The 27,774-nt window shown below is 45.6% G+C and overlaps 1 protein-coding gene across 4 annotated transcripts; it reads left to right on the top strand.

Moving 5' to 3' along the window:
- The first annotated feature begins 1,858 nt into the window (after nucleotides 1–1,858).
- On the top strand, nucleotides 1,859–27,482 carry PLPP5 (phospholipid phosphatase 5). Of its 4 annotated transcripts, XM_056570944.1 has the most exons (9): nucleotides 1,991–2,165; nucleotides 7,167–7,220; nucleotides 8,127–8,217; nucleotides 10,639–10,747; nucleotides 12,900–12,990; nucleotides 16,388–16,451; nucleotides 16,913–17,037; nucleotides 17,116–17,286; nucleotides 24,064–27,482. In XM_056570944.1, the coding sequence occupies exons 3-9, from the start codon at nucleotides 8,147–8,149 to the stop codon at nucleotides 24,231–24,233; spliced, it is 801 nt and encodes a 266-aa protein (XP_056426919.1). In that variant the 5' UTR covers nucleotides 1,991–2,165; nucleotides 7,167–7,220; nucleotides 8,127–8,146; the 3' UTR covers nucleotides 24,234–27,482. The 4 variants fall into 4 exon arrangements, with proteins under 4 accessions (XP_056426917.1, XP_056426915.1, XP_056426919.1 ...); XM_056570942.1 differs by lacking the exons at nucleotides 1,991–2,165; nucleotides 7,167–7,220 and adding an exon at nucleotides 1,859–1,983 and having other exon boundaries at nucleotides 17,143–17,286; XM_056570940.1 differs by lacking the exons at nucleotides 1,991–2,165; nucleotides 7,167–7,220 and adding an exon at nucleotides 1,921–1,983.
- The last annotated feature ends 292 nt before the right edge of the window (nucleotides 27,483–27,774 follow it).

The following is a 27,774-nucleotide window of genomic DNA, read 5'->3' as shown; positions in this document are numbered from 1 at the left end:
CTGACCTATACTATATACACTACTATATTAGTCCAACATGCTGGAAGTTGTAGTTTTGCAACAGCTGGAGGCACCCCTGGTTGGGAAACACTGAACTATATATACTACTATATGGACCAACATGCTGGGAGTTGTAGTTTTGCAACAGCTGGAGGCACCCCTGGTTGGGAAACACTGACATGTACTATATACTGCTATATAGTCCAACATGCTGGGAGTTGTAGTTTTGCAACAGCTGGAGGCACCCCTGGTTGGGAAACACTGACCTATACTATTTACTACTATATAGACCAACATGCTGGGAGTTGTAGTTTTGCAACAGCTGGAGGTACCCCTGGTTGGGAAACACTGACCTATACTATATACTATTATATAGTCCAACATGCTGGGACTTGTAGTTTTCGCTTGGGGCAGCTGCTGAGCCTCAGGCTGTATCAGGGCATGCTGGGAGTTGTAGTTAGTAACTAACTGCAACTCCCAAATTTAATGAAAAAAAAAAAGCGATCAAAAAGTCCCTTCAAATCAAAAATGGTACTGTTAAAAACTACAGATCAGGGCGCAAAAAATGAGCCCTCATACAGGCCGTATAAGGAGAAATAAAAAAGTTATAGGTTAAAATCCCCCCACATATGTGTTTCCTGTGATGTTACGCATTTATAATTAATTATGCAAATTAGCATGGCCGGTATTTTTTTGGCAACCCTAGTTGGAACGGTGATAGAAGTGTAGAAATCAGTGGCTTCTTGTGGCAGAAGGAAAAGGGGACCTAATGAAGAAGGATCCCCCCCTCAAAACCCGTTGTCCGTGTGTAGACCTTATATGGTAAGAAAAAAGCCCTTTGATTTATTATTTTCCTGTCTGAATCTGGTTATTACTCTGATCCTTCAGATTTTTTTTCCTTCTGCCACAAGAAGACACCGATTTCTACAGTTATATTCGTATTGACCCACAGAATATGGGGAAAGACTCGAAAATTAGCAAAATAGTTTTTTTCCCTCTTAATTTCCCCCCCACAAATAATATTTTTTTTATTCCGTTGTGTATTTTATGGTAGAATGAAAGGTTTTTCACTACAAAGTACAATTGGTGACCCCCAAAAAATGAGCCTATTATAGGTCTGTGGATGGAAAAATAAGAGTTAGGGCTATTAGAAAAGTGAGGAGGAAAAACAAAAAGTGTCCTGGGGGTTAAAGTGGTACTCCGCTGCCAGACATCTGATCCCCCTATCCAAATGATAGGAGATAAGATGTTTGATCATGGGGGGTGCGCTGCTGGGGCCTCCCTGCGATCTCCTGCAGCACCTGGCGTTGTTTAGAATTGCGGCAGTGGTCGTGATGTCACGGCAACACCTCCTTGTGATGTCACACCACACCCCCCTCCATTCATGTCTATGGGAGGGGGCATGTAGGCTGACACGCCCCCTCTCATAGACATGAAAAGACGGGGCGTAGCGTGACATCACGAGGGGGCGTAGCGGTGACCTAATGATCACCGCCTCCAGCTCAGGGCGTTTTGAACAAAATCAGAGTACCCCTTCAAAGGGGTTATCCAGGAATAGAAAAACAGAGCTAATTTCTTTCAAAAACCGCTCCCTGTCTGTCTCCAGGTTGTGTGGTTCTGCAGCTCAGTTCCTTTGAAATGAATAGAGCCAAGTTGTAATACCACACACAACCTGGGGACAGAGGTGGGGCTGTTTTTGAAAGAAATCATCTTTTGTTTTCTATTCCTGGATAACCCCTTTCAAGCAATATCGTAAACATGTCACCCCCAGTATTTCTTAGGATAGGGACACCCCACTGACATTCTGCAATGGGAATAGATGAGGTGCAGTATCTCGGCGGGTCGCAGGTGGCAGCACTATCCTGGCTCGTCCTCCCGGGCTTGTCTTTCCTGTCGCCTCCTCTCTCGTTGGTTCAGAGCTTTCTGTATATATAGCGGACTGGGATTGCAGAGATGAGATGGGAGCAGTGCCACGTGTGCATGGTAGGTGGGCGGGGCCATGACGTCAGAGGCTGCTGTCAGCTGTGGATGGGATGAAGGCTGATAATCAGCCGCTGGGATGAGGGGCTGTGTGCGGTACACGTCATCAGCCAGGACTGTACGGGAGCGGCGCTCATGACGTCATCACTGGTAGTGGATTCATGTGATACTACTGCCTTTATAAGGTATATACATCACACCGGAGCTCCATAGCATCCCCCTGTATATAGCATATAGCATCCCCCTGTATATAACATATAGCATTCCCCTGTATATAACATATAGCATCCCCCTGTATATAGCATCCACCTGTGTATAGCATATAGCATCCCCCTGTGTATAGCATATAGCATCCCCCTGTATATAGCATATAGCATCCCCCTGTATATAACATATAGCATCCCCCTGTATATAACATATAGCATCCCCCTGTATATAGCATCCCCCTGTGTATAGCATATAGCATCCCCCTGTGTGTAGCATATAGCATCCCCCTGTATATAGCATATAGCATCCCCCTGTATATAACATATAGCATCCCTCTGTATATAGCATCCCCCTGTGTATAGCATATAGCATCCCCCTGTGTATAGCATATAGCATCCCCCTGTATATAGCATATAGCATCCCCCTGTATATAGCATCCCACTGTATATAGCATATAGCATCCCCCTGTATATAGCATCCCACTGTATATAGCATATAGCATCCCCCTGTGTATAGCATCCCACTGTATATAGCATATAGCATCCCCCTGTGTATAACATATAGCATCCCCCTGTATATAGCATCCCCCTGTGTATAACATATAGCATCCCCCTGTATATAACATATAGCATCCCCCTGTATATAGCATCCCCCTGTGTATAACATATAGCATCCCCCTGTGTATAACATATAGCATCCCCCTGTGTATAACATATAGCATCCCCCTGTGTATAACATATAGCATCCCCCTGTATATAACATATAGCATCCCCCTGTGTATAACATATAGCATCCCCTGTATATAGCATCCCCCTGTGTATAGCATATAGCATCCCCCTGTGTATAGCATATAGCATCCCCCTGTATATAGCATCCCCCTGTATATAACATATAGCATCCCCCTGTATATAGCATCCCCCTGTGTATAACATATAGCATCCCCTGTATATAGCATATAGCATCCCCTGTATATAGCATATAGCATCCCCCTGTATATAGCATCCCCTGTGTATAACATATAGCATCCCCCTGTATATAGCATCCTCCTGTGTATAACATATAGCATCCCCCTGTATATAGCATCCCCCTGTATATAACATATAGCATCCCCCTGTGTATAACATATAGCATCCCCTGTATATAGCATCCCCCTGTATATAACATATAGCATCCCCCTGTATATAGCATCCCCCTGTGTATAACATATAGCATCCCCTGTATATATCACCCCCTGTATATAGCATCCCCCTGTGTATAGTATATATCACCCCCTGTATATAGCATCCCCCTGTTTATAACCTATAGCATATCCCTGTATAACATATGGCCTCCCTGCCTGTATATAACATATGGCCTCCCTGCCTGTATATAACATATGGCCTCCCTGCCTGTATATAACATATGGCCTCCCTGCCTGTATATGGCCGCCCTGCCTGTATATGGCCGCCCTGCCTGTATATAACATATGGCCTCCCTGCCTGTATATAGTATATGGCCTCCCTGCCTGTATATGGCCGCCCTGCCTGTATATAACATATGGCCTCCCTGCCTGTATATAGTATATGGCCTCCCTGCCTGTATATGGCCGCCCTGCCTGTATATAACATATGGCCTCCCTGTGTGTGTATAGAACACATGGAATGATGTGCTGTATATGCCTATATATATATGTGTGTGTGTATATATATATATATATATATATATATATATATATATATATATATATATAATTATAATTTTAGATCAGGTATATGACCGTTGTCCTAATCCTTGCACTGTAGGTACATTATGTGGAGGTAAGTGACCCCGTCCTCCCCTTGCACAGAACCCTATGGTGATCAGTCTGTTCTCTTCTGATCCGGTCAGACTGGTCCTGGGCACTTTTGGTAGATAATGTCCAGGACTGAGGGGACCACTGGACTGGCACCTTATATTTTTTTTAAGCAATGCTTTATGGTACAAGCTGCTTTCTTCCCCAACAAGTGCGCCCCCCCCCCCCCCCCCCCCTTGTGGTCAGATGTGACTGGGATGAACCCAAGTTGAAAATAGAAATATAATCCTCCCATAGAAAACAGATTCTAATAGTTCCATTCATACATTCCATAGAGGGGTGGGGGGGGGACAGGTCTATCTCCGTAGTGTCCTGGACACTGAAGGGTGCGACACAGATACCTCACATTGTGCTTGTGAATTCCTCCGGATTGTCCCATTAATGGGGGAGGCTTCACCCTTTTCTCCTCGGAACCAGTGACCGCGCAGGTTGGACTTGGTCCAGTCCGATGATGTTGTTTTCCACATAAGTTCCGTCTGGTCTTCATAGATGTCTCCGAGGCTGATGAAGATGGCCGCTGGTTATACTGCTGCGCAGCTCAGGGCCAGGAGTTTTTAAAATGACTGATTTAATTTTTTATTTTATTAAAATCTATAATTCTAAGTTTTTGATTATCCGTTCTCACCCGTTATGAATAACAGACATTATTTGTGACTGTAGAAAAAAACGTTACATGCGCCAATTATTCTCCCATCACAAATAACGTCCATTATTCATAACGGGTGATAACGGATAATCCAAAAATCCCATAGACTTGAATGGGATTTTGTAACGGATGTTTTTAAGGGTTTTCTTAACGAGACATTATAAAGGGTCTTCAAAACGGAGCAACATATAGTGTGAAAGGAGCCTAACGGGTCTTTCATTTCTTCATTACATAGAGCTGACAAAAGTCAGTCTCTGCCTAAGCTAAAACGGTCCCATCAATGGCAAACTGTCCTTAAAGGGGTACTCCCCTGGAAAACAATCTATCTATCCAATCTATCTATCCAATCTATCTATCCAATCTATCTATCCAATCTATCTATCCAATCTATCTATCCAATCTATCTATCCAATCTATCTATCCAATCTATCTATCCAATCTATCTATCCAATCTATCTATCCAATCTATCTATCCAATCTATCTATCCAATCTATCTATCCAATCTATCTATCCAATCTATCTATCCAATCTATCTATCCAATCTATCTATCCAATCTATCTATCCAATCTATCTATCCAATCTATCTATCCAATCTATCTATCCAATCTATCTATCCAATCTATCTATCCAATCTATCTATCCAATCTATCTATCCAATCTATCTATCCAATCTATCTATCCAATCTATCTATCCAATCTATCTATCCAATCTATCTATCCAATCTATCTATCCAATCTATCTATCCAATCTATCTATCCAATCTATCTATCCAATCTATCTATCCAATCTATCTATCCAATCTATCTATCCAATCTATCTATCCAATCTATCTATCCAATCTATCTATCCAATCTATCTATCCAATCTATCTATCCAATCTATCTATCCAATCTATCTATCCAATCTATCTATCCAATCTATCTATCCAATCTATCTATCCAATCTATCTATCCAATCTATCTATCCAATCTATCTATCCAATCTATCTATCCAATCTATCTATCCAATCTATCTATCCAATCTATCTATCCAATCTATCTATCCAATCTATCTATCCAATCTATCTATCCAATCTATCTATCCAATCTATCTATCCAATCTATCTATCCAATCTATCTATCCAATCTATCTATCCAATCTATCTATCCAATCTATCTATCCAATCTATCTATCCAATCTATCTATCCAATCTATCTATCCAATCTATCTATCCAATCTATCTATCCAATCTATCTATCCAATCTATCTATCCAATCTATCTATCCAATCTATCTATCCAATCTATCTATCCAATCTATCTATCCAATCTATCTATCCAATCTATCTATCCAATCTATCTATCCAATCTATCTATCCAATCTATCTATCCAATCTATCTATCCAATCTATCTATCCAATCTATCTATCCAATCTATCTATCCAATCTATCTATCCAATCTATCTATCCAATCTATCTATCCAATCTATCTATCCAATCTATCTATCCAATCTATCTATCCAATCTATCTATCCAATCTAGCTATCCAATCTAGCTATCCAATCTAGCTATCCAATCTAGCTATCCAATCTAGCTATCCAATCTAGCTATCCAATCTAGCTATCCAATCTAGCTATCCAATCTAGCTATCCAATCTAGCTATCCAATCTAGCTATCCAATCTAGCTATCCAATCTAGCTATCCAATCTAGCTATCCAATCTAGCTATCCAATCTAGCTATCCAATCTAGCTATCCAATCTAGCTATCCAATCTAGCTATCCAATCTAGCTATCCAATCTAGCTATCCAATCTAGCTATCCAATCTAGCTATCCAATCTAGCTATCCAATCTAGCTATCCAATCTAGCTATCCAATCTAGCTATCCAATCTAGCTATCCAATCTAGCTATCCAATCTAGCTATCCAATCTAGCTATCCAATCTAGCTATCCAATCTAGCTATCCAATCTAGCTATCCAATCTAGCTATCCAATCTAGCTATCCAATCTAGCTATCCAATCTAGCTATCCAATCTAGCTATCCAATCTAGCTATCCAATCTAGCTATCCAATCTAGCTAGCTATCCAATCTAGCTAGCTATCCAATCTAGCTAGCTATCCAATCTAGCTAGCTATCCAATCTAGCTAGCTATCCAATCTATCTATCTATCCTTTCCTGTACTCATCAGCCGCTGTATGCTCCACAGGGAGTTCTTTTCTTTTTGAATTTCTTTTCTGTCTGACCACAGTGCTCTCTGCTGACACCTCTGTCCTTGTCAGGAACTGTCCAGAGCAGGATAGGTTTGCTATGGGGATTTGCTCCTACTCTAGACAGTTCCTAAAATGGACAGAGGTGTCAGCAGAGAGCACTGTGGTCAGACAGAAAGGAAATTCAAAAAGAAAAGAACTTCCTTTAGAGCATACAACAGCTAAGTACTGGAAGGATTAAGAATTTTTAATAGAAGTAATTTACAAATCTGTTTAACTTTCTGGCACCAGGTTTTTTGTTGTTTCTGTTTTCCAGGGGAGTACCCTTTTAAAGTAAAATGCACAACGTGGCTGCGTTTGGCTCTATGCAGTAAGTACATTAGATATGCTTCAATATTTGTTCTCGTAATTGTAAAATGTAGTAAGTATTAAAGGATATCTGCCCCGTGCAGTGCAGTCTATCCTCCTCACACATCATTATGGAGGTGAAGGAGCTCTGCACTGATGTCCTCTTTCCCCTCCCCCGCTCTGTGTTTTCCCCGTGGTAGATGAGGTCCTGGGGAGACAGAGCAGGGGGAGGGGATGGAGCTGTGTACGTCCCCGCTCTCCCCCTGCTTCTTGTGTAATGTAAGAGAGCGGGGGGGGGGGGGGGGGGGGGGGGGGGGGGAAGTGAGATTTCCGAACCCAAGGGGCGTGGCTTATGTCCTGCAGACGTGCGATCTCTGCCTCTGCCCTCGCTCCTCCCCACTCTAGCTTCTGAAAACTTTGCAGGGGGAGTGAAGCAATCCCCTGGCGCATTATGGGCATTTGTGACGTAGCGTCGACAAGATGGCGGCTCCATAGAGAATAATAGGGGACCAGGAAATTACTTCCGGTGGCGGCATAGCGGAGAAACGGAACCAGCCAGGTAATGGATCCCATTTAGAAACTTGTATAACTTGTGTTATTACATTTGGGCCCTAATTTGCTAGCGCTGCAGTTGTCCTTTAAAGAAACCAAACTCCACCCCCCCCACCACCCGCCCCCCTGCAGGTTACCAGCAGCGTATCTGAAGTACTTACAGAATACAGTCTAACTCTACCGCATTGAGCATTTCTACCCTTATAGTGCAGGAATATATTGACTCCTATGATTGGTGAATCCAATAGTGTCGCTTCCTCATCCTTATAAGGCTAATGTCGTCTTTATACGGGTGTTCCTGAATTTTGGTAATGTGATCCTCGCCTTGTAGGACTGTAGACACAAGTTTATTTACTTGGTGCTTCTTATGTTCTAGGGATCAACTATTGCAACAGGATGGACAAAAGAATCCTGGAAGGCTTTGCAGCGGAGTTCTTTATCCGGGTGCTGCTCCTGGGGATATTCCTGTAAGTCCTTGGAATCCATTCTATAGGGGATAATGGGATAATTTGCTCTCTACTATCCGGTCTGGGTGTATAGCATGAGTTAACCTGTTAAGGACATGAGGCCTACTGGTTCACCCTTGTCCCCTGGTACTTAAATGGGTACTCTGTCCCTATACATCATACCCCCCTTATATAAAGGCTAGGGCGTAGGATGTCTGATCGCGGGGGGTCCTGCCGCTGGGGACCCTAGCGATCTGTCTGCTGCACCCGGCGTTCGTCTAGAGTGCCGGAGGCTCGTGATATCATGGCCACCCCCCCCCCAATGCGAGTCTATAGGAGGGGGCGTCGACTTGCATTGAGGGGGCGTGACCGTCACGAGCCTCCACCCCGCATCGCCAGTGATCCGGCATGGAGCAAAGTTCACTCTGTGCACCGGATGTCTGGGGTACCACAGCAGGGGTCCCCAGCGGCAGGACCCACGTGGTCAGACATCTTATCCCCCTATCCTTTGGAAAGGGGGTAAGATGTCTAGGGGCGGAGTACCCCTTTAAGGATCAAAGGCGGACCTGGACACCCTGAAGCTTTATGTGACTTTAAAGGTAGCGCAGGAGCTGGTGTAAATTAACCCTTAAGACACTGGTAAATGCTGATCACTGCAAGGCTGGTAGCTCAGTGGGGCTTATGGTACTCCTGTGACGTGATCATGGGGGTAGGATCAGCTAAAATGATGAAAAAGGGTCCTATTCCCCGCCTCCTGCTGCTGACTTAACAATGCAGTCTGGCTTAGCTGTAGCAATGGGTTGCCGATCACACCGTGTAATGCAATGTCATAGGCTTAGCATTATATGGTGACTGTAATCTGAGGATGACATATAAAAGTCCCCTATCGGGACTCAAAAAGTGTAAACTAAAAAATGTCTCAAATTATATAAAATCCCCTCCCCTAATAAAAAAAAATCTAATTCCCCCCCCCCCCCCCCCCTTATTTTCCCAGCTTACAAAAAATGTTTGGTATGGCTGCATTAATGTCCAAACTATTTTAAATATATTTATCATCCCTCACAGTAAACAGCATAAACGTAAAAAAATACCGAACACCAAAAATGCTATTTTTTATTTTTTTATATCACATTGCATATGAAAACATAATAAAAAGCAATCAAAAAGTTCAGTCAAGACAAAAATGGTACTGATAAAAACAGATCACGGCACAAAAAAAATGACCCTCATAGGTGTATACTCATCCCTGTATACCGAAAGTTAAATGGGTGGCAAAAGGACAATTTTATACATATAAATTATTATTATTATTTTTTTTTTTTTTTATGTAGTAAAATGATTTTAAAAAAAAGTTATTGTGCAGGTATAATACACACAGGGAGAATGCACACAGGGATGTCACTGTGCAGGGAGAATGCACACAGGGATGTCACTGTGCAGGGAGAATGCACACAGGGATGTCACTGTGCAGGGAGAATGCACACAGGGATGTCACTGTGCAGGGAGAATGCACACAGGGATGTCACTGTGCAGGGAGAATGCACACAGGGATGTCACTGTGCAGGGATGTCAGTGCGGGGAGAATATGCGCACCCAGGGATGTCACAGTGCGGGGGATAACTAGACCCCACTCTGAGCCAGTACCAGCAGCTCCTGTTTTCACTCTAGCTGTCCTTGTATTACATTTCCCTTGTAGAGACTGCTGGCTTCACTGGTAATATCAGCTATGTGCCATAAGGGGCCATAATCTTCTCACCCGATCAGCCACCCGAGGGCACGGAGCAGAGGTTGCTCTCTACACCGATTTGACTGGGCTGCCGCAGCGAAGATCGCGGTGACGTGTTTCCGCCTCTGAAATTCCACAGCCAAAAGAATGCCTTTTATTCATTAGGCAGAATCTGCGTTTGGCACTGCCATTTATGGAGAGGGAAATGTCCTCACTGTCCTACTGCCGACTGATTCTGAATCTCCAGCCAGAAATTCCTCCGTGTGAACCTAGCCTTACTGTCTGAGCTCTAAAATGAATGGGAGCATCATGGCTGCCCCTAGTGCATTTCCTTACACTTTACTGGGGAAGATCTTGTGCACCAAAAACTTCCCAAACTGACTTGTGACAATAGTAGCATCTTATGACAATGCCACATGTAATGTCCCTTAGATCTTCAGTACAAACCATACGACTACTAGTACATGTCTATGGAGGTGACGTGGCTGTGTGCCTGATTTTATAAATCTGTTTACAAGATGACTGGCTGAAAAACCTGTAATAATTGGAAGGGGTTCACTTACTTTTGTCCTTGAGATCTCTACACTGAAGCCTAGAATAAAATGAGTGTAGTAGGATAGCAGTTTGTATTACCCATACATCGGGACTACCTCATCAGTGGGTACAGAATTGGTGACCTTTGACAGTAGTGAATCTTATTTTCTTTTTGTCTATAGGATAACAGAAATGATGCATCCGTTCCAGCGCGTCATACAACCAGAAGAGATGTGGCTGTATAGAAATCCCTATGTACTGTCGGATCGCGTGCCCACCAACAGCATGTTTGTAAGTGTTTGGTGTGAGGCTTCGGGCAGATTTATTGATCCTGTCCTTTAAAGGGTTACTCTGCCCCTAGACATCTTATCCCCTATCCAAAGGACCCCCCACCATAGTCCGTGCAGCACCTGGCGTTCTGAACATTATGTTCAGACCGCTTTGTGCGGGCGGCTGTGGTCGTGATGTCACCCCATGCCCCATCCATTCAGGTCTATGGGAGGGGGCATTGCAGTCGTAATCACATTGGATCCCCGCGTTCAGAAATCTTATCTCCTATTCTTTGGATAGGGGATAAGATGTCTAGGGGCGGAGTACCTCTTTAAAGGGGTACTCCGCTGCTCAGCGTTTGGGACAAACTGTTCCAAACTCTGTAGCCGGCGCCGAGTACTTGTGACGTCATAGCCTCGCCTTCTCTTGACGACATGCCCCGCCCCCTCAATGAAAGTCTATGGGAGGGGGCGTGACGGCCCATAGACTTGCATTGAGGGGGCGGGGCATGACATCATGAGGGGGCAGGGCTATGACATCACGAGCTCCTGGCTCCAGCGTTCGGAACAGTTTGTTCCAAAAGCTGAGCAGCAGAGTACCCCTTTAAGGCTGGGTCCACACACACCGATTGGCTGCACACGTCCTACTGTGGATTGCTGCAGTTTTGCAATGTTGTATTGAATCTATTTCTCAGGTGAAACATGTGAACACGCTTCACACCAGCAGCATTTTACAGTCAAGGGGCAGTGGTTTTGCTTGGCACTGCACTTGGTGTGTATGTAAATGGTTGTGGCACAAATTTTGGGTTTCATAAAGTTTTCCGCTTCAGTTTTCTTTTTTTTTTTATTTTTTTTTTTTTATTTTTTTTTTAAGATTATAAGCATTTCATAGGTTTTTAACCTCCTACGTTTAGACCATAAGTCGGTTGGGGTCAGTTCACACTGTAGTTTTGATGCTTTTTCTTATTTAAAATGCGTTTACTATTTTTATTTTTTTTATGCGTTTTTGTGTGTCTATGGTGCTTCTTTAAAGTGGTTAGTTATCCAGCTTTAAAAAGCCGATGCCCTATGTAGGATAGGCCACAATATTAGATCTACAGTTATCCTCCCCCCACACCCATGATGTCCACCATGCTGCGGAGTCTTCAAAGATTACCGCTGAATTGTTGTAGTCACTTGAATGGGACAATGCTGCAGCACCTTGCACCAGTGCTATAGAGTCCAGAGAAGAAAGGAGGAGTTGGATCCCCACCAATATATTCATAGTCTGTGGAAAATTAAACAACTCTGCTACCTGTCCTGAAAATCTCGTATAGTTTGATGGCATTTCTATGGTAACAGACAACACTTATAACATGTAGTCTGATCCTGCAGCCGTATGTTCTTCTATCTACACCCTACTTCTTGCTAACTTAAAGGAGTACTCTAGTCCAGAGTATTCCTGCTCCGTCCTGCCCGGGCTGCAAAATAAATGAAAATGAACCATCACTCACCTCCCTGGGTTCCCGCGGAGCACCACTACAGCTGATCGGTCCTCCGGTCCATCCTCTTCATACTTCCGGGTGTAACGAAGCGTCACATGGCGCTCAGCCTATCCCCGGCCGCCACAGTGTTCCGCCTCGGCCGGCGATAGGCTGAGCGCCATGTGACGCTTCGTTACACCCCGAAGTATGAAGAGGATGGACCGGAGGACCGATCAGCTGTAGTGGTGCTCCGCGGGAACCCAGGGAGGTGAGTGATGGTTCATTTTCATTTATTTTGCAGGACGGAGCAGGAGTACTCGGCACTAGAGTACTCCTTTAAAGGAGTACTCCAGGATATAAAAACTTAGGATAGGGGATACATTTCAGATTGAGGGAAGTCCGACCACTGGGGGCCCCCGTGACTTCCCATATGGGCCCCCAGCAGTCAGCAACAAAGGGGCTGTCCGACCACTGCATGACGCGGCAGCCGATACCGGGTAGGGGGGCAGCAGTTGGCCCCTCCGCCGTCTGAAACTTTTCACCTATCTTTAGGAAAGGGGAAAGTTTTTCATATCCCGGAGGACTCCTTTAAAGTAATGACTCCAAATAAAATATCAAATTTTGTGTTCATATGTTTTCTGTTTGTTTCCTTGCTGTATTGTATGCATCTTAACCTCTAATGTGCAATTTATTTATTTTTTTCAACTTTAGCTGATTTCGATTTTGGCCCCTATTACTGTTGTGGTTGTAGCCCGTCTTTGCCGCCGAGCAGATATTATCGATTCCAGGGAAGCTATTTTTGGTAATGTTCTAAGCATTTGCTTTTTAAGTAATATAAGTTGTACTGGATATTTTCCTGATGATGATGGATGATTGATTGATGATTAAAAATAAATAAATCTGCTCATCTACTCCTCTATAATTAGATTGAATAGCAATTTATGGTGACAGGTTCCCTTTAAATGCTGCCCCAGAAGGCGAATAGAACATCTACACATGGTGTCCTAGTTCTCACACTGAGTTTGCATTGGATCTGTAGATAGAAATATAGTGATCACACAAAAAGGAGGCCTAAGCTTTAAAGGGGTACTCCGGCCCTAAGACATCTTATCGCCTATCCAAAGGACAGGGGATAAGATGTCTGATTGTGGGGATCCCGCCACTGTAGACCCCTGCAATCTCTCATGCAGCACCCATCTGTCTCAATGCAAGTCTATTGGAGGGGCGTGACGGCCGCCACGCCCCCTCCCATAGGCTTGCATTGAGGGAGTGGACGTGGTGTCACAAGGGGGCGGGGTTGGGATGTCACGATACTCCGACCCCGTGGTCGTGAGGTTTTAGACAAGGAGCTGTAGTTGCTTTGTGCAGCTGAGACCGGTGGGTGTTGCATGAGAGATTGCGAGGGTCCCCAGCGACGAGACCCCCGCGATCTGACATCTTATCGCCTATCCTTTGGATAGGGGATAAGATGTCTTAGGGCAGGAGTACCCCTTTAAAGGGAATGTCTATCTTCAGAATTGAACCCAGCTGATGGGTATCATTTATTCTCCTTATCTCTAAGCTGATGTTCTTCTATAGAGCCATCCCCGTGTGTATCCTAATCCTGCAGTTGTGTTGCCCCCTCTTCTTATTATTCTGCAGACTGTAAAAGGAGCAGAGGAACTGGAGTAACACATGACGGCAGAATCGGAATACATCTGTGATATGTAGTCTATAATGTGCAAAGTAAATAAATATACCTGCAAAGATACTGTAGACACAGCAGTAAGAATAGCATTGGTGTACAGTCAGCCTGCTCACCAACTCTAAACCAATACACTGGGTTATAGTGCGGGTGACCAGGAGCCTGATGAAGGGTCACAGACTAAAACCTTGGGTCTGGAGAGTCTTAAGATTTTTAAATAAAAATAATTTACAAATCTGTTTAACTTTCTGACACCAGTTGATTAAAAAAAAAAAAATTTTTTTTCCACTGGAGTACCCATTTAATGTATGCAAAATAATGGAGCTAACAAAAGCGAAAACAGTCACAGGGAACAGACCGTAAAGCACCGAATGGTACGATAGGCAGCTCCTGGGTACAGAGTCTCTGAGTTCATGTTCCAGGACGTCCAACAGACCCTGTGCAAAGGGGCACTGCCAAAAAACGTGCAAAGATGTGTCCTCCACATAGGGGCACCGGGGGCGGGCATGCATGAACGACCTGAGAAAGTCCTCCCTTGACGGACATCCACGACAAGTCCTTGTGTCCATTGGTAAGCCGCTTTTGAGGCCACATTAGTCCAAACTGTCTCTGCAGTGGCTGCGGGGAGTGCCGGAACCAGCTCAGTCAAGTCTTTAGCTCGGATGAGCTTGTAGATTGTCTTCGGCTTCCATAGGTCAGGTTTCAGTCCTTCCAGCTGGTGCTCCCTCACAAACCGGACAACATCCCCATAGAACCAGGGAGCGTTCCAGTTGTAAGGGATGGAGCTGTCCCACCTGTCCCAGCCCCTATGGGCACACCCAGATGCAGGTACATGGTCTTTCCTTGTACATCCCCCTGCCCATATGGCAGTAACCCCCTCCTGTGTAGGACCCATGTCATCCTTACTACTGGTGAAAACCGAACAGAAAAATAAATATAAATGAAGTACCACTAAGGTAAGGCCACAAAAGATTGTTATACTCATGGGACCATAGCAGCAAGTGAGTGAACAATAAGCCCAATAATATAGAACAGAGGGAAAACAATATTACAGTGATACAACAATTGTAAGAAGTAAGGTGCCGGCCTCCACCACCCAACATTTTGCTCCAAGGCATCTTCTGTGGTACACTCTGTACTTTTATATGTATTTTTAAATGTACCGTATATACTCGAGTATAAGCCGACCCGAGTATAAGCCGAGGCCCCTAATTTCAACCCAAAATCCCAGGAAAAGTTATTGACTCGAGTATAAGCCTAGGGTGGGAAATAAATCATCCCCCCCCCCCCCCCCCCGTGTCATTAACATCCTCATCATCCAGACCCTCATCATCCAAACCCTCATCATCATCACCTGTCATCATCCCCTTGTCATCATCCCCACCCCCCTTCATCATCCTCTTGTCGTCATCCCACACCCCCCCTTCATCATCCTCTTATCATCCGCCCTCAGTGGTCTTCAACCTGCGGACCTCCAGAGGTTTCAAAACTACAACTCCCAGCAAGCCCGGGCAGCCATCGGCTGTCCGGGCTTGCTGGGAGTTGTAGTTTTGAAACCTCCGGAGGTCCGCAGGTTGAAGACCACTGCGGCCTTCGACATCATCCAGCCCCCTCTCACCCCCCTTTAGTTCTGTACAGTACTCGGCGCTGGTCCGGTGCTGCAGGACTGTCCGGTGAGGTCGTCCGGTGGGATAGTGGTTCCGGGCTGCTATCTTCACCGGGGGCGCCTCTTCTCCGCGCTTCGGGCCCAGAATAGAGGCGTTGCCTTGACGATGACGCAGAAGTACGTTGGTAATGAACGTACCTCTGCGTCGTTGTCAAGGCAACGTGACTATTCTGGGGTCGGGCCCGAAGCACTTAGAAGAGGCCTCCCCGGTGAAGATAGCAGCCCGGAACCACTATCCCACCGGACCACCTCCTCTCCGGACAGTCCTGCAGCACCGGACCAGCGCCGAGCGGAGGCGAGTACTGTACAGAACTAAAGGGGGTGAGATGGGGCTGGATGATGTCAAAGGCCGCAGTGGTCTTCAACCTGCGGACCTCCAGAGGTTTCAAAACTACAACTCCCAGCAAGCCCGGACAGCCGATGGCTGCCCGGGCTTGCTGGGAGTTGTAGTTTTGAAACCTCTGGAGGTCCGCAGGTTGAAGACCACTGCGGGTGGAGAGTTCACTCGAGTATAAGCCGAGGGGGGTGTTTTCAGCACGAAAAATCGTGCTGAAAAACTCGGCTTATACTCGAGTATATACGGTATGGTTTTTGCATTCATGTTCTTATAGAGTAACCTTTTTAACTATTGATTCTCATACGCCTTTGTGGTTTGTGTGTTTAGTCTAATATTTGGCGTAGATCAGTTACGCATTGGAAGCTTTCTTGTATTGCATTTATTATTTTGCATCATTTTGCAAATCTGCTTCAGTTTGGTACAAATCAGTCTTCTGAAGTTGTACTATTTCTTTTGTGCTGTTTTGCATTTATAGTTATGAAGTTTTTTTTTTTTTCTTGCGTCTCTTGCAGCTGCCAGCCTTTCACTTGGTCTGAATGGCATCTTCACCAACACAATAAAGCTTATAGTTGGGAGGTAAGAGACATCTGCAGAAGATAAACATTCTTTTACATTCCCCTTTAGAGCCTGTAAACCTTCCAGTTATTCTAGGAACAAATTATGTGAACTTGGCCAAAAACACTGAAGGGAGAGCTGGGGTGCAGTCCCCTATACTACCACTGGACATGAGTGGCGATGTTTCTGCACAACAGACCCCACTCCATTTATGACTATGGGAAGGGGCATGTGGGCTGACACGCCCCTTCCCATAGTCATGACTAGAGGGGGTGTGATGTGACATCACGAAGGGGCGTGGCCTTACTGTTATGATCATGATCTCCGGCACCAAACCTTCTGAACAAAATGTTCAAAACACTGGTGCACCGGAGTACCCCTTTAACCACGAACCATACCTACAAATATCTGGTCTAGATTAAGAAACTTTATTTTATACTTATTTATTTATTTATTTTTTCCTTTCCCCCCCCCCCCCTTAGGCCTCGTCCAGACTTCTTGTTCCGCTGTTTTCCAGATGGTCGGGAGTCACCAGGTCTGGATTGTACGGGAGATCCAGAAGTGGTGATTGAGGGAAGAAAGAGCTTTCCAAGTGGCCATTCCTCATGTGAGTAGAACGCATTCTTCTACTTTTTGCAGTTAATGCTTTTTCTTGCCGCTCTTCATCCCTTTTTCTTTCATGCAGTTGCCTTTGCTGGGCTGGGCTTTACAGCTCTGTACATAGCCGGGAAGCTTGGGAGCTTTTCCCCTAGTGGTCGTGGACATTCCTGGAGATTGTGCAGCTTTCTGTTTCCCCTGCTATGCGCTGCCTCCATTGCTCTGTCCCGGACGTGTGACTACAAGCATCACTGGCAGGGTAAGACTATAACAGAAGCTAAGAGCTTCTGCGGACTATGTATGTTGTCTGCATTGCAATCATAAGATTAGGACTGGGGTCCCCTGTCATATCATTTAAGACTCATCGTTTTGGGTTTAGGTCTGTAATGTTTTTTTGAAAGACGTAATATCTTATTGCTGGCCATACACCTTCAATATCCTGCAAGAACTATTCATCCTAATTTCCCCCATACACGTGAATGCTCAGCTGAGGGTTCTGAGTCAGATGATTTGAGCTGATTACAAGCATGTTCAGTGTGAGATGAGCTAAAATTGGCTAAGGTTTATTTATTTATTTTTTTTTTATTTATTTATTTTTTTTTTTTTTGGGACTTCTGCCAGGTGGGGGAAATGTGCTCTGGACAAGTAGGGAGACACCTAGTGGCAGCTTTTTTTTTATTTATTTTTTTTTTATTTTTTAAACACAAATAAAACATTAGAAAACTTAATTTCTCTATTGCCTCCATTGGGGGACACAGACCGTGGGTGTATGCTGCTGTCTCTAGGAAGGTGACACTATGGCAACAAGAAAGTCAGCTCCTCCCACAAGGATATACCCGCCTCCAGGCCCTGAGGTAATCAGTTTTAGCTTAGTGTCTGAAGGAGGTGGACATAGTCTGGATTTATCCAGACCAGGTCTTATGTTTTATTATTTTCCTTGTTAGGGAATGTGGTTAGTTTATTCCTTTTTCTTTCCTGGTTTCAGGTGGGGACTCCCCCACCCCAAGTTTTTCTGACTGAGGAGTATTTTTCCCCTTTTTCTTCAAGGTAGGGACTTTTAGCCTCTGGTGACCCCATTCTTGGTAGTCTTATGGGGCCTGGCTTGAGGAACCTTGTTCCTCCTCTTATGGGTTTCCTTTATTCTTGGGGTGGGGGATGAATGTCTCCCGTTCTATAGCAGTGGTGTGGAACAGAGTGCAAAGTTGTGAGGGAAATGTGTTTTCACTGTCATGGCTCTCATTTTCTGCAGGCGCGCGGTTCAGCAGCCGCATATCGCGTCCGCCATATGACCCTGTCGGCAGCGTGAGGCTGCTGGCGGGGGTTGCTCGCCCGCTACCTTCCCCTGTCTCTTTCGGGCTGGGAGCAGGCGCCATTATTGGCCGCATATCGCGCCCGCCATATGTCCGTGTCGGCAGCGTTCTGCTGCTGGCGGGGAGCTCGCCCGCTCCCTCCCCCTGTCATGCGCACATGCGCTCGGGCTGAGAGCAGGCTCCATTATCAGCCGAACATGTACTCGGCCGCGAGTGAGGTCGGAACTTGGCTCCGCCACCCGCAGCTGGCTGTGTGTTTCATTTTCTAGAGAGCGGGGTTGCTTTATTATTGAGTCCTGCTTCTGTGCTGCAGCGCTCTTCAACCTTATTCTAACACAGTCATAAGTTACAGGCTCATGTCCTGTTTAAGTCACCTTATCTATTATAGCATTATTTCACTGGCCGCGGGCCCTTGTCTGGCTTTAGCCACGCCCACTCACGGCCGCGGGGGGGTCCTTCTAGTGGTCCTGGTCACCTGTTGTTGTTTTTTATTTTTATTTTTATTTTTTTCTTGCATGGGCCGCAATTCTTACAATGCTTGGTTCTTGTTCCACCAGCACCACTGCTTCCCCTGCTATATCTATCCCTCGCCCAGTCTTTATCAGTCTTGGCTTAGGTCTCCGCCTAGGAGAGGTCTGCCCTACGCCGGCCCTCCAGAGGGAGCCGCTTCCCTTCTCTCTATATCACCGCTCTCACAAGAGTGATAGGGATGTATTCTCTGACTCACTCCCTGGGTCTCCTGATAGGCACGGGCGCTCCCGTCATAGGACTCACCCGCTGCTCCACTTGTTCAAGCGTGGCTCCCTCAGAGGACTCTTCCGTGGTCGCCGCTCTGGCTTTCCAGAACCGCATACCCGGTCAGCGTTCCCCCCCCCCCCCGGGCTGCCTCCACTCGTTCCCACTCACCTGGAGAACTTGTGATGAGGTTTCCGAATCAGCATCTGACTCAGAGGACTGCACAGATATACCTGATGTGGTGTACTCATTGGTTTCGGCCACCTTCTATCTTAAGGACCCAGGAACTTCGGACGTGGCTCCAGAAGTATCCTTTCATCGTGCCTGACCGGCACCCAAGATTTTCAGCTCTCACTGATATGGCTGACTCGGTGCACTCATTGGTTTCAGCCATAAGAGACACCTTCCATCTAAAGGACCCAGGAGCTTCGGACGTGGCTCCAGAAGTCTCCTTTCTTTGTGCCCGACCGGCACTCAAGACTTTCAGCTCACGCTGAATTTTACGCCCTGCTGGTATCCGCCTGAAGTCATCCTGACAAGAAGTTTCAGGAAACGAAGAAGGTTCAAGCTTCTCCAACTGTGGATCCGCCGGTCTCCCGCCTCTCTAAGGCGCCTACCCGGCCTTTGGCTGATGCGGCGGCCTTCAAGGATCCAGTGCACATGTAGGTGGATACCTTGGCAATCTCTGGCCTTGAGGCAGCAGGTTCTTCCTGCTTTTGCTTCTGCCTGGGTATCAACGGCCCTTTTTAGTATGGTCTTCCAACTCCGCCAGGGTAGTCTTCAAGATCCCTCCGGAGGATTTATTTAATCTAGCTCTCCGATGCTCCGCAGCTGGAGATTTTGTTTTCTGTGTTCTGCTTCCATGTGCAGCCACTGTGCTGCCTTTACCACAAGCTACCTGGTAGCCACCATCCCTGCATGTGGCTTTAAGCCTGGAATGCGGATGCCACCTTCAAGAAGTGAGGCGACAGGCAAAAAAAGAGTTCTTTATTACCTCTGGTAAGACTCGCAGAACCGCTTCTGTCGTAAGTCCTCCTTCCGGTTCTGCGGACCTTTAGTACCAACAAGGGGTCCAGCCAGGCTCCTTCATGGGAAGAGGGTTCCTCTTTCCGGTCCCATTCCTCCCGGAGGTCGGCTATCCGTTCCTGCCGTTTGGTGGCCCCATCAGGCACCCGTAGGCCTTCCTCAGCCTGAAGCGTTTCTTCCCCCCCCCCCCCCCCCATCGACCTCTCTCGGGTGGTTGGTCCCCTCTTACCGCCGGGATGTCTGGACATGCAGCTTCAGGGGAACATTTTCGAGGTTTATTCCAACCTCTCTGTGGTCTCCAAGAAAGGAGTTTTCTGTTCGCCCAGTCTTGGTTCTCGAGTCTCAGCCAGCATCTTACGTTCCCATCCCGAAGGGAGTCTCTCCGTTCTGTGCTGGCGTCCATGGTTCAAGGAGAATTTTTGTTCCTCGGTGGACATCAACATGCATGTCTCCACATCTCATTGTTTCCCGGTCATCAGCGGTACCTCCTCTCTGCAGTTCCGGACTGTCATTTTCTATTGTGGCTATCCATTTCGGTCTGGCCACTTCTCCGTGGGCCTTTACCAAAGCCCTGGCGCCTGTGATAGCCTTTTTTATGGACAACAGTTGTTTCCATGATTCCTTATTTGGACTACCTCCTGATCTGAGCTCCAGCAGGACCCAGATCCTGGAGAGTCTTAGTCTTAACTTCCAGACCTTGTCTCACTTCGGTTGGATGGTCATTTGGGACAAGCCCAACTGCTCTCCTGGGGCTCCAGTTCGATGCGGCCTCTGCCCTCTTTCGACTCCGCCGACTCTTTCAAGAGTCTGATGACTTTGGCTCCCTGCTCCAGTTTCCATTCGCTTTTGCATGGATGTCCTGGGTCAATTGGCGGAGGCCGTGCCATTTGCCCAGTTTCATCTCCGACCTCTTCAACTGGTGATTTTCTTCCGGTGTGACAGGTCTCCATTGTCTCTCGGCCGCAAGATCGTTCTGTCTTATTGGTCCCTTCGTCTTTTTTCCCCGTCATTTTTTTTTTCCGGGGGTGTCCCTTCCTGTCCATCCCTGCCTGTCTGTCAGGCTGGGGAGGTGTTTTCAGGGACCGCCCGGTCTTGGCCCCCGAAAAACTTTTTCCCCTTCAACATTTTGGGGCCTAGGGCAATTCTTTCTTTGCTTGCTTCTTAGGCGTTTCCGGCCATCTCGGTTATCTTCAGTTTGGCTGTCCCTGGGATGTGATTTCTAGGCTGGTCCTCAGTCATCCAAGACCACTGGTCCCTACATTCAGGAGTGTTTGCTGTGATCTGCAACTCCTGGGGCGCTCCAGGCATGGATCTCTGCTTGTCCTGCCACAACCGAAGCATTCCTCTCTCTTGGTCGAGCCTTGCCCTACCTTGTCTATTTGGTGGTCGGGCTTTGCCCTACCTTATGTTTCCTCCCTTTCTTCTCCTTTCAGGGTCCTGAGGAAACTCTCAGTAGAACATTTCAGCCATTCTAGTGCCCCATCCTGGGCCCGGCGGGCGTTGTAAGTCTTCATGGTCAGGCTCATGAACGACTTAACGTTGCGCCTTCCCTATCGTCCAGACCTCCCATCTCAGGTCTCCTGTGCCACCCCTATTACCGTCTCTGCTTTGGCGGCGTGGCGGTCGATCGCGGTTTTGAGAGCCGCGGTTTCTCTTCCCAAGTCATTCGCACCATGCTCAGGGCTCGTTAGTCCTCCTCGGCAAAAATTTACCACCGTTCCTGGCGGTCTTATTTTAGTTGGTGTGAAGCTCAGGTCTTGCGTCCTGTTACCTTTTCGGTTTCCCGTCTTCTTTCTTCTTGCAGTCGGGATTGGAACTGGGATTGTCTCTCAGTTCACTTAAGGGTCAGGTTTCGACCTTTTTCTATTCTTTCTGGCGTCCTCTAGCTTCTAATTCTCATGTCCGGACCTTCCTTCAAGGAGTGGCGCATGCTGTCCCTCCTTATCGGTCACCTTCTCCCCCTTGGGACTTGAATCTGGTTCTGGGTGTACTCCAAGGTGAACCTTTTGAACTCCTTGGAGGTGTCCCTGCGCCTCCTTTCTTGGAAAGTGGTGTTTTCTTGTCATCACCTCCCATTCGGAGAGTGTTTGAATTGGCAGCTCTATCCTGCCGTTCTCCGTTTCTGGTGCTTCACCAGGACAAGGTTGTCTTCCGGCCAGATCCTTCCTTTTTGCCTAAGGTTGTTTTGGCCTTTCATCTCAATGAGGACATTGTTCTTCCGTCCTTTTGTCCCGCTCCTTCTCATTCTAGGGAGCATTTACTCCACAAACTGGATGTGGTTCGGGCTGGTAGGTATTACCTCTTTTTTTCTTCGTCTCGTCAGTGCAATTCCTTTTCGTCCTTACGGAAGGTCGTCGTAAGGGACAACCTGCTTCCAAGGCCACCACTTCTCTGTGGATCCGGTCTGCCATTTCGGAAGCCTATCGCTGTAGGGGGGGGGGGGGGGGGGGGAAGACTCCTCCCTTCAGGGTTGTGGCTCATTCTACCTGTTTCTGTTGGGGCATCCTGGGCTCTCCAGAACAAAGCCTCTGCCTCGCAGATTGCAAGGCGGCTACTTGGTCGTCTCTTCTCACTTTCTCGAGGTTCTACTGGGTTCATACCTTCGCATCGGCTGATGCTAGTCTGGGTCGTAAACTGCGGCAGTGGAACAGCCGTCTGCCTGACTATCTGCCCACCCAAGGGATGGGTTTGGTACGTCCCACGGTCTGTGTCCCCCAATGGAGCCGATGGAGAAAAGGAGATTTTTTTTACTTACCGTAAAATCTCTTTCTCGAAGGATCCATTGGGGGACACAGCTCCCGCCCTTTTGGGTTTCTCTTTGGTTCTCTGTCCGAGGGTGTGTTCAGTTATCTTTTCTTCTGTTCTCGGACAGTTCGTGTTTTTTCCTTGACCTGTCGGTCCTCTCCTATTGTTCTAGTACTTAAACTGATTACCTCAGGGCCTGGAGGCGGGTATATCCTGCTGGGAGGAGCCGACTTTCTTGTTGCCATAGTGTCACCTCCTAGAGACAGCAGCATACACCCACAGTCTGTGTCCCCCAATGGATCCTTCGAGAAAGAGATTTTACGGCAAGTGTTAAAATCTCAGATGGATATAGAGAGATATTATATCTAATTTTTTTATTTTTTTTTTTAAACAAAGTACATTAGAAATTTATTATTTACAATAAGGAGCGCAATAGCAAAATTAGTTTTAATGACCGTGCCCATTATATCCTGATGATGGTGGGATTTTTAGTGTACTCCCTGTTATTGAGCCCCTGCAGTACACCTCCCATGGTGCTTCTTCTAATTCTCTCCATTTTAACGGATAGGATCAGAGCTGGGCTGTGTGGCTAGAGGAGAGGGGAGTGTGCACTACTGCACACACTTACTGCTATTCTGTTACATAGTGCAGGTAAAAGTGCTAGGCTGGTGAGGTACACTACTATAAATGGCATGTGGGGGGAGAAGAGGTTTCTTATGCACTGGATTTTGCAAAGTCCTATATAAGCAGGACTTCAAGGAAAGGGTTACCTGAACGCTGAACAGGCTGGATGATTTATACTATACACTACTACAGATGGAATGTGGGGTGGAATAATGGTTACTAATGCAAAGTACCATGATCAGTTAGAAAACAGCATAAGCAAAGCAAGGAAAGAGTTGCATGAAACACTGCGAGGAGTGAAGTCTTCATTCACCTTGCACAGACAGTGCAGATCCTATGGGCACACCCAGATGCAGGTACATGGTCTTTCCTTGTACATCCCCCTGCCCATATGGCAGTAACCCCCTCCTGTGTATGGCCCATGTCATCCTTTCATTACAAGGATGATCCATTGTCTTAAATATGACTGTGCAATGCACTATAGGGAGACCGGCTGTTTGGACTAGACGGAGTGAATGGTTTCTGTATATCTTATGGTTCACCGTTCTATAGTGAATAGGTTTTACTCAGAAGTCATTGTTCTTCTCTTCTTGCAGATGTGGTGGTTGGCGCCATTATCGGATTCTTCTTTGCATACCTCTGCTACAGACAGTATTACCCTCCATTAACAGACAGAGATTGTCACCATCCATACCGGAACAAGGCCCGCGTCTCAGGCGCTCAGGAGAGGAAGCTGAGTACTGCAGGCTACGCCCTGGATGTATAAGTGTAGAATGGGACTTTACATTCCTAATTTATTGACTTACATCTGCTCCTGGTACTGGGCACAGCAGCCATATCTTAAAGACAAGATGGCTGCTTTGTCAGGAGCAAAACGGTAATTTATTACTTTTCCAGTAACGGTGGGTATGCAGGTATTATAGCTCTGGTGCACATGATGGACATTCTCTGTATAAGGACCAGCTATAGATACCATAGCAGAACCTGATCATTGCGATTAAGTCAAGGTAGGTCCTGACTAAATAACTGAAATCTACCATGTCACGGTAAGTCAACCATGTGTAGGCATCACATGATGTAAATGTGCTGTAAATTATTTCAGTAGGACCACACATTGCTGGATTTAAGGGGGTCATCCACTCTAGACAACCTGGTTCTATAGGACCTATTAAGGCAATTTTAAAGGGTACCTACTCTTAATGTACAATTTTAATTATTTTTTTTAATTTTTTATTGGGGGCTTTGATCGTTCTTGGGCCGCTGCTCCCACCCTTTGCAAGGGAATTTGCTGCCTGTTTTAAAGGGAACAAATGCGCATTGCTGTGTATGCAGGCTGTAATGCCCTGTATACCTGTTCAAGGTAATAGGGGTGAGGGGTGGTCTCAGACTTGGGTCACCCCATGGAGAGCTGTAACCAGTGTCTTGAACACATCCAAAGGGAAGACTGTGGTGTAAAATTCTCAAGACAGAATTGTAATTCCTTCTTTAGTGTTTTGACATTGAAATAATTCTCATTCCTCAACTTAAAGGAGGTTCTCTGCCCCTAGACATCTTGTCCCCTATCCAAAGGATAGGGGATAAGATGTCTGATCGTGGGTGTCCCTCACTACTGGGGACCCCCCGCGATCTTGGCTCTGGGACCCCAGACATCTGGTGCATAGAGTGAACTTCACTCCCTGCCGGATTACTGGCGATGCTGGGCAGAGGCTCGTGATGTCACTGTCACGCCCCCTCAATGCAAGTCTATGGGTGGGCCTCCTGTAGACTTGTATTGCGGGGGTGTGGCCATGATGTCACGAGCCTCCGGCGCTGCACCCGATACTCTAAACGAATGCCGGGTGCAGCAGGGAGATTGCGGGGATCCCGTTGGATAGGGGATAAGATGTCTAGGGGTGGAGTACCCCTTTATGGCACACAGTGCCTCACTTTTTTTAAATAATAATCAGCATTACTAATGCTTTACTTTTATAGAATAAGGCTAGATGTCTTACTCCTCCAAAAATGGCATTTTCCTTGTCCATGGGCTGTGTCTGGTATTGCAGTTTATCCCCTTATTGACAGTTGTTACACTGAGATATGGGTTGCAGAATAGAAAATCCACATTGAAATGGCTCCTCCTAACAGATTATTTTATTTTTTTTTTAGTTATGGTTTGAATTTTTTTAAAAAAAATTGCAGAGAAGTCGCAAGCAGGTCATAGTTGCACATAACTTGTATTGAGGTCAGCGAATTGAAGGTGTGTGCAACTTGTGGCCAAAAATTCATAAAGTGTGAATTTTGTGGGACTGTCCTATTATGTTACAAAGCAGCTCCCGTGACAATTATGTGATCACAATTATATGTATATGACAATTATATGTAGGCAAAAATTTACTATTAGGGCTCACATTACAGAATTCCCAACTGGAGAAATTCCAGGCGTAGACTCCTTGGACAGCAGGTGCATAGTATGAATGGTACTAGGAGGGTCCCCTTACCTGCCGCCCGATCACTGATTCAATGATGTAGCCTGGCTTAGCCAGGCCATATTAGTGGATTACCGATCACACTGTATAATGCTATGCCATAGTATTATACAGTAAATGCAATCCAATGATTGCATATAAAAGTCTCCTATGGGAACTTAAAGTGTATAAAAAAAAAAAAAAAATAATAATAATAATTATATAAAACCCCCTCCCCTAATAAAAAATATGAATATCAAATCCTCCCCTTTTTTAATTTTTTCATTTTACAAAAAATTTTTTTTTTACATCAACCACATCGTAGTGGAATTATTTTTTTTTTAATAAAAAGCGATCGCTTCTTTACAGAGGTCTTCTTAAAAATGAAAGCAGCGATCTGATTGGTTGCTATGGGCAACTTTTCCTTTGGACAAGTTTTGATCTCCCCATTGTACCCATAAAAACTACAGATCACGGCGCAAACAATGAGCCCTCACACATCCCCGTATATGGAAAAATAAATGACAATTTTATGCATACCAATTTTGTTTAAAAAAAAAAAAAAACTTTTTTTTTGGTACAATAAAAAAAAAACTGTATAAATTAGGTATCGGTTTAATCGCATTAACCTACAGAATAAAGATAATGGTAAAAATGATACATTTAGTGCACTGCATAAAAACCAAACCCCCCTCAAATGTTGCAAAATTGCAGTTTTCTTATACATTTCTGCCCAAAAATAATTTCTTTTGGTTGTGCTGAACATTTTATGGTAAAATTAAAGCTGTCATTACAAAGTACAATTGTTCGCACAAAAAAAATAAGCCTCCTATGGGTCTGTAGGTGAAAAAATAAGTTATGGATTTTAAAAGGAGAGGAAGGGGAAAAAAAAGGAAAATGCAAAAATGAAAATTGCCCTGGGCTTCGTCCTTAAGGGGTTAAATGTTGCAATGCAAAATACAGTCCATCGAGAGGAGTGAAACTGTGTAGAAAATATTTTGTTCTTTTTCTATAACCCTTTTTTAGCCATTTATTAATCTGTTTGTTTAAAAGGGTTGTCCATCCAAAAATGTCTTGCCTCCTATCTAACAGAGCATAGGGTGTCTGACCGCTGGGACCAAACACCCCCAAATCAACTCCCCCTGCACGATTAATAGAACGGTTCTCAGTGGTCGGACCCCCTGCCATCAAATACTTATCCCTTATCCTGTGAAAAGAGGATAAGAACATTTTCATTCCCTGGACATTCCCTCAAACTCTATCACATAAGAAAATACCTCATAGCGGGGGAGACATTGGTTTGTTGTACATGTATAATATCTTTCTGTGCGTCCTTCACATTTCAGCATTTAATTTTGTCCTCACATCCTGTGGATTCGGAAAAAGAGGACTCTAATAGAACTTTAACACCGTGTAATTTGCTTTTATTTCCTCCGTGCCCGTTTTGTCCCGTTTTCATACACAGGTCACACACCCGGAAGTGTTGTAGTGCTAGTCTTTATATTTGACTCACCCCCTGGAGACATTTGGGGGAGATTTATCAAAACCTGTGCAGAGGAAGAGTGGTGCAGTTGCCCATAGCAACCAATCAGATTGCTTCTTTCATTTTCCACAGGCCTCTAAAGAGGCCTGTGGAAAATGAAAGAAGCAATCTGATTGGTTGCTATGGGCAACTGCACCACTCTTCCTCTGCACAGGTTTTGATAAATCTCCCCCATTGTGACTTATGACACATGGTTTCTGGCCGCATGTAATGCTGGAACAATGTCAGAGACCATAGTAAAATAAATAACTTTATTTTAGTACATTTGCGTCCTGTGCATGAAAAACAGAACAAGGCTGCGCAGGGAGGTAATAGAAGCT

The sequence above is a fragment of the Hyla sarda genome, chromosome 4 (genome assembly GCF_029499605.1).
Source record: "Hyla sarda isolate aHylSar1 chromosome 4, aHylSar1.hap1, whole genome shotgun sequence".
Classification (NCBI taxonomy): domain Eukaryota; kingdom Metazoa; phylum Chordata; class Amphibia; order Anura; family Hylidae; genus Hyla; species Hyla sarda.
The sequence above is the reverse complement of the archived record's forward strand: the minus strand, read 5'-3'. Positions and strand labels throughout refer to the sequence as shown.

Excerpts from the sequence above, each read along its gene's own strand:
- PLPP5 (XM_056570940.1), top strand. The coding sequence starts at position 1,959 with ATGGGAGCAGTGCCACGTGTGCATG. Across the intron at positions 10,748-12,899 it reads TGCCCACCAACAGCATGTTT|CTGATTTCGATTTTGGCCCC; the intron begins GTAAGTGTTTGG and ends TTTCAACTTTAG. Across the intron at positions 17,038-17,115 it reads TCCAAGTGGCCATTCCTCAT|TTGCCTTTGCTGGGCTGGGC; the intron begins GTGAGTAGAACG and ends TCTTTCATGCAG.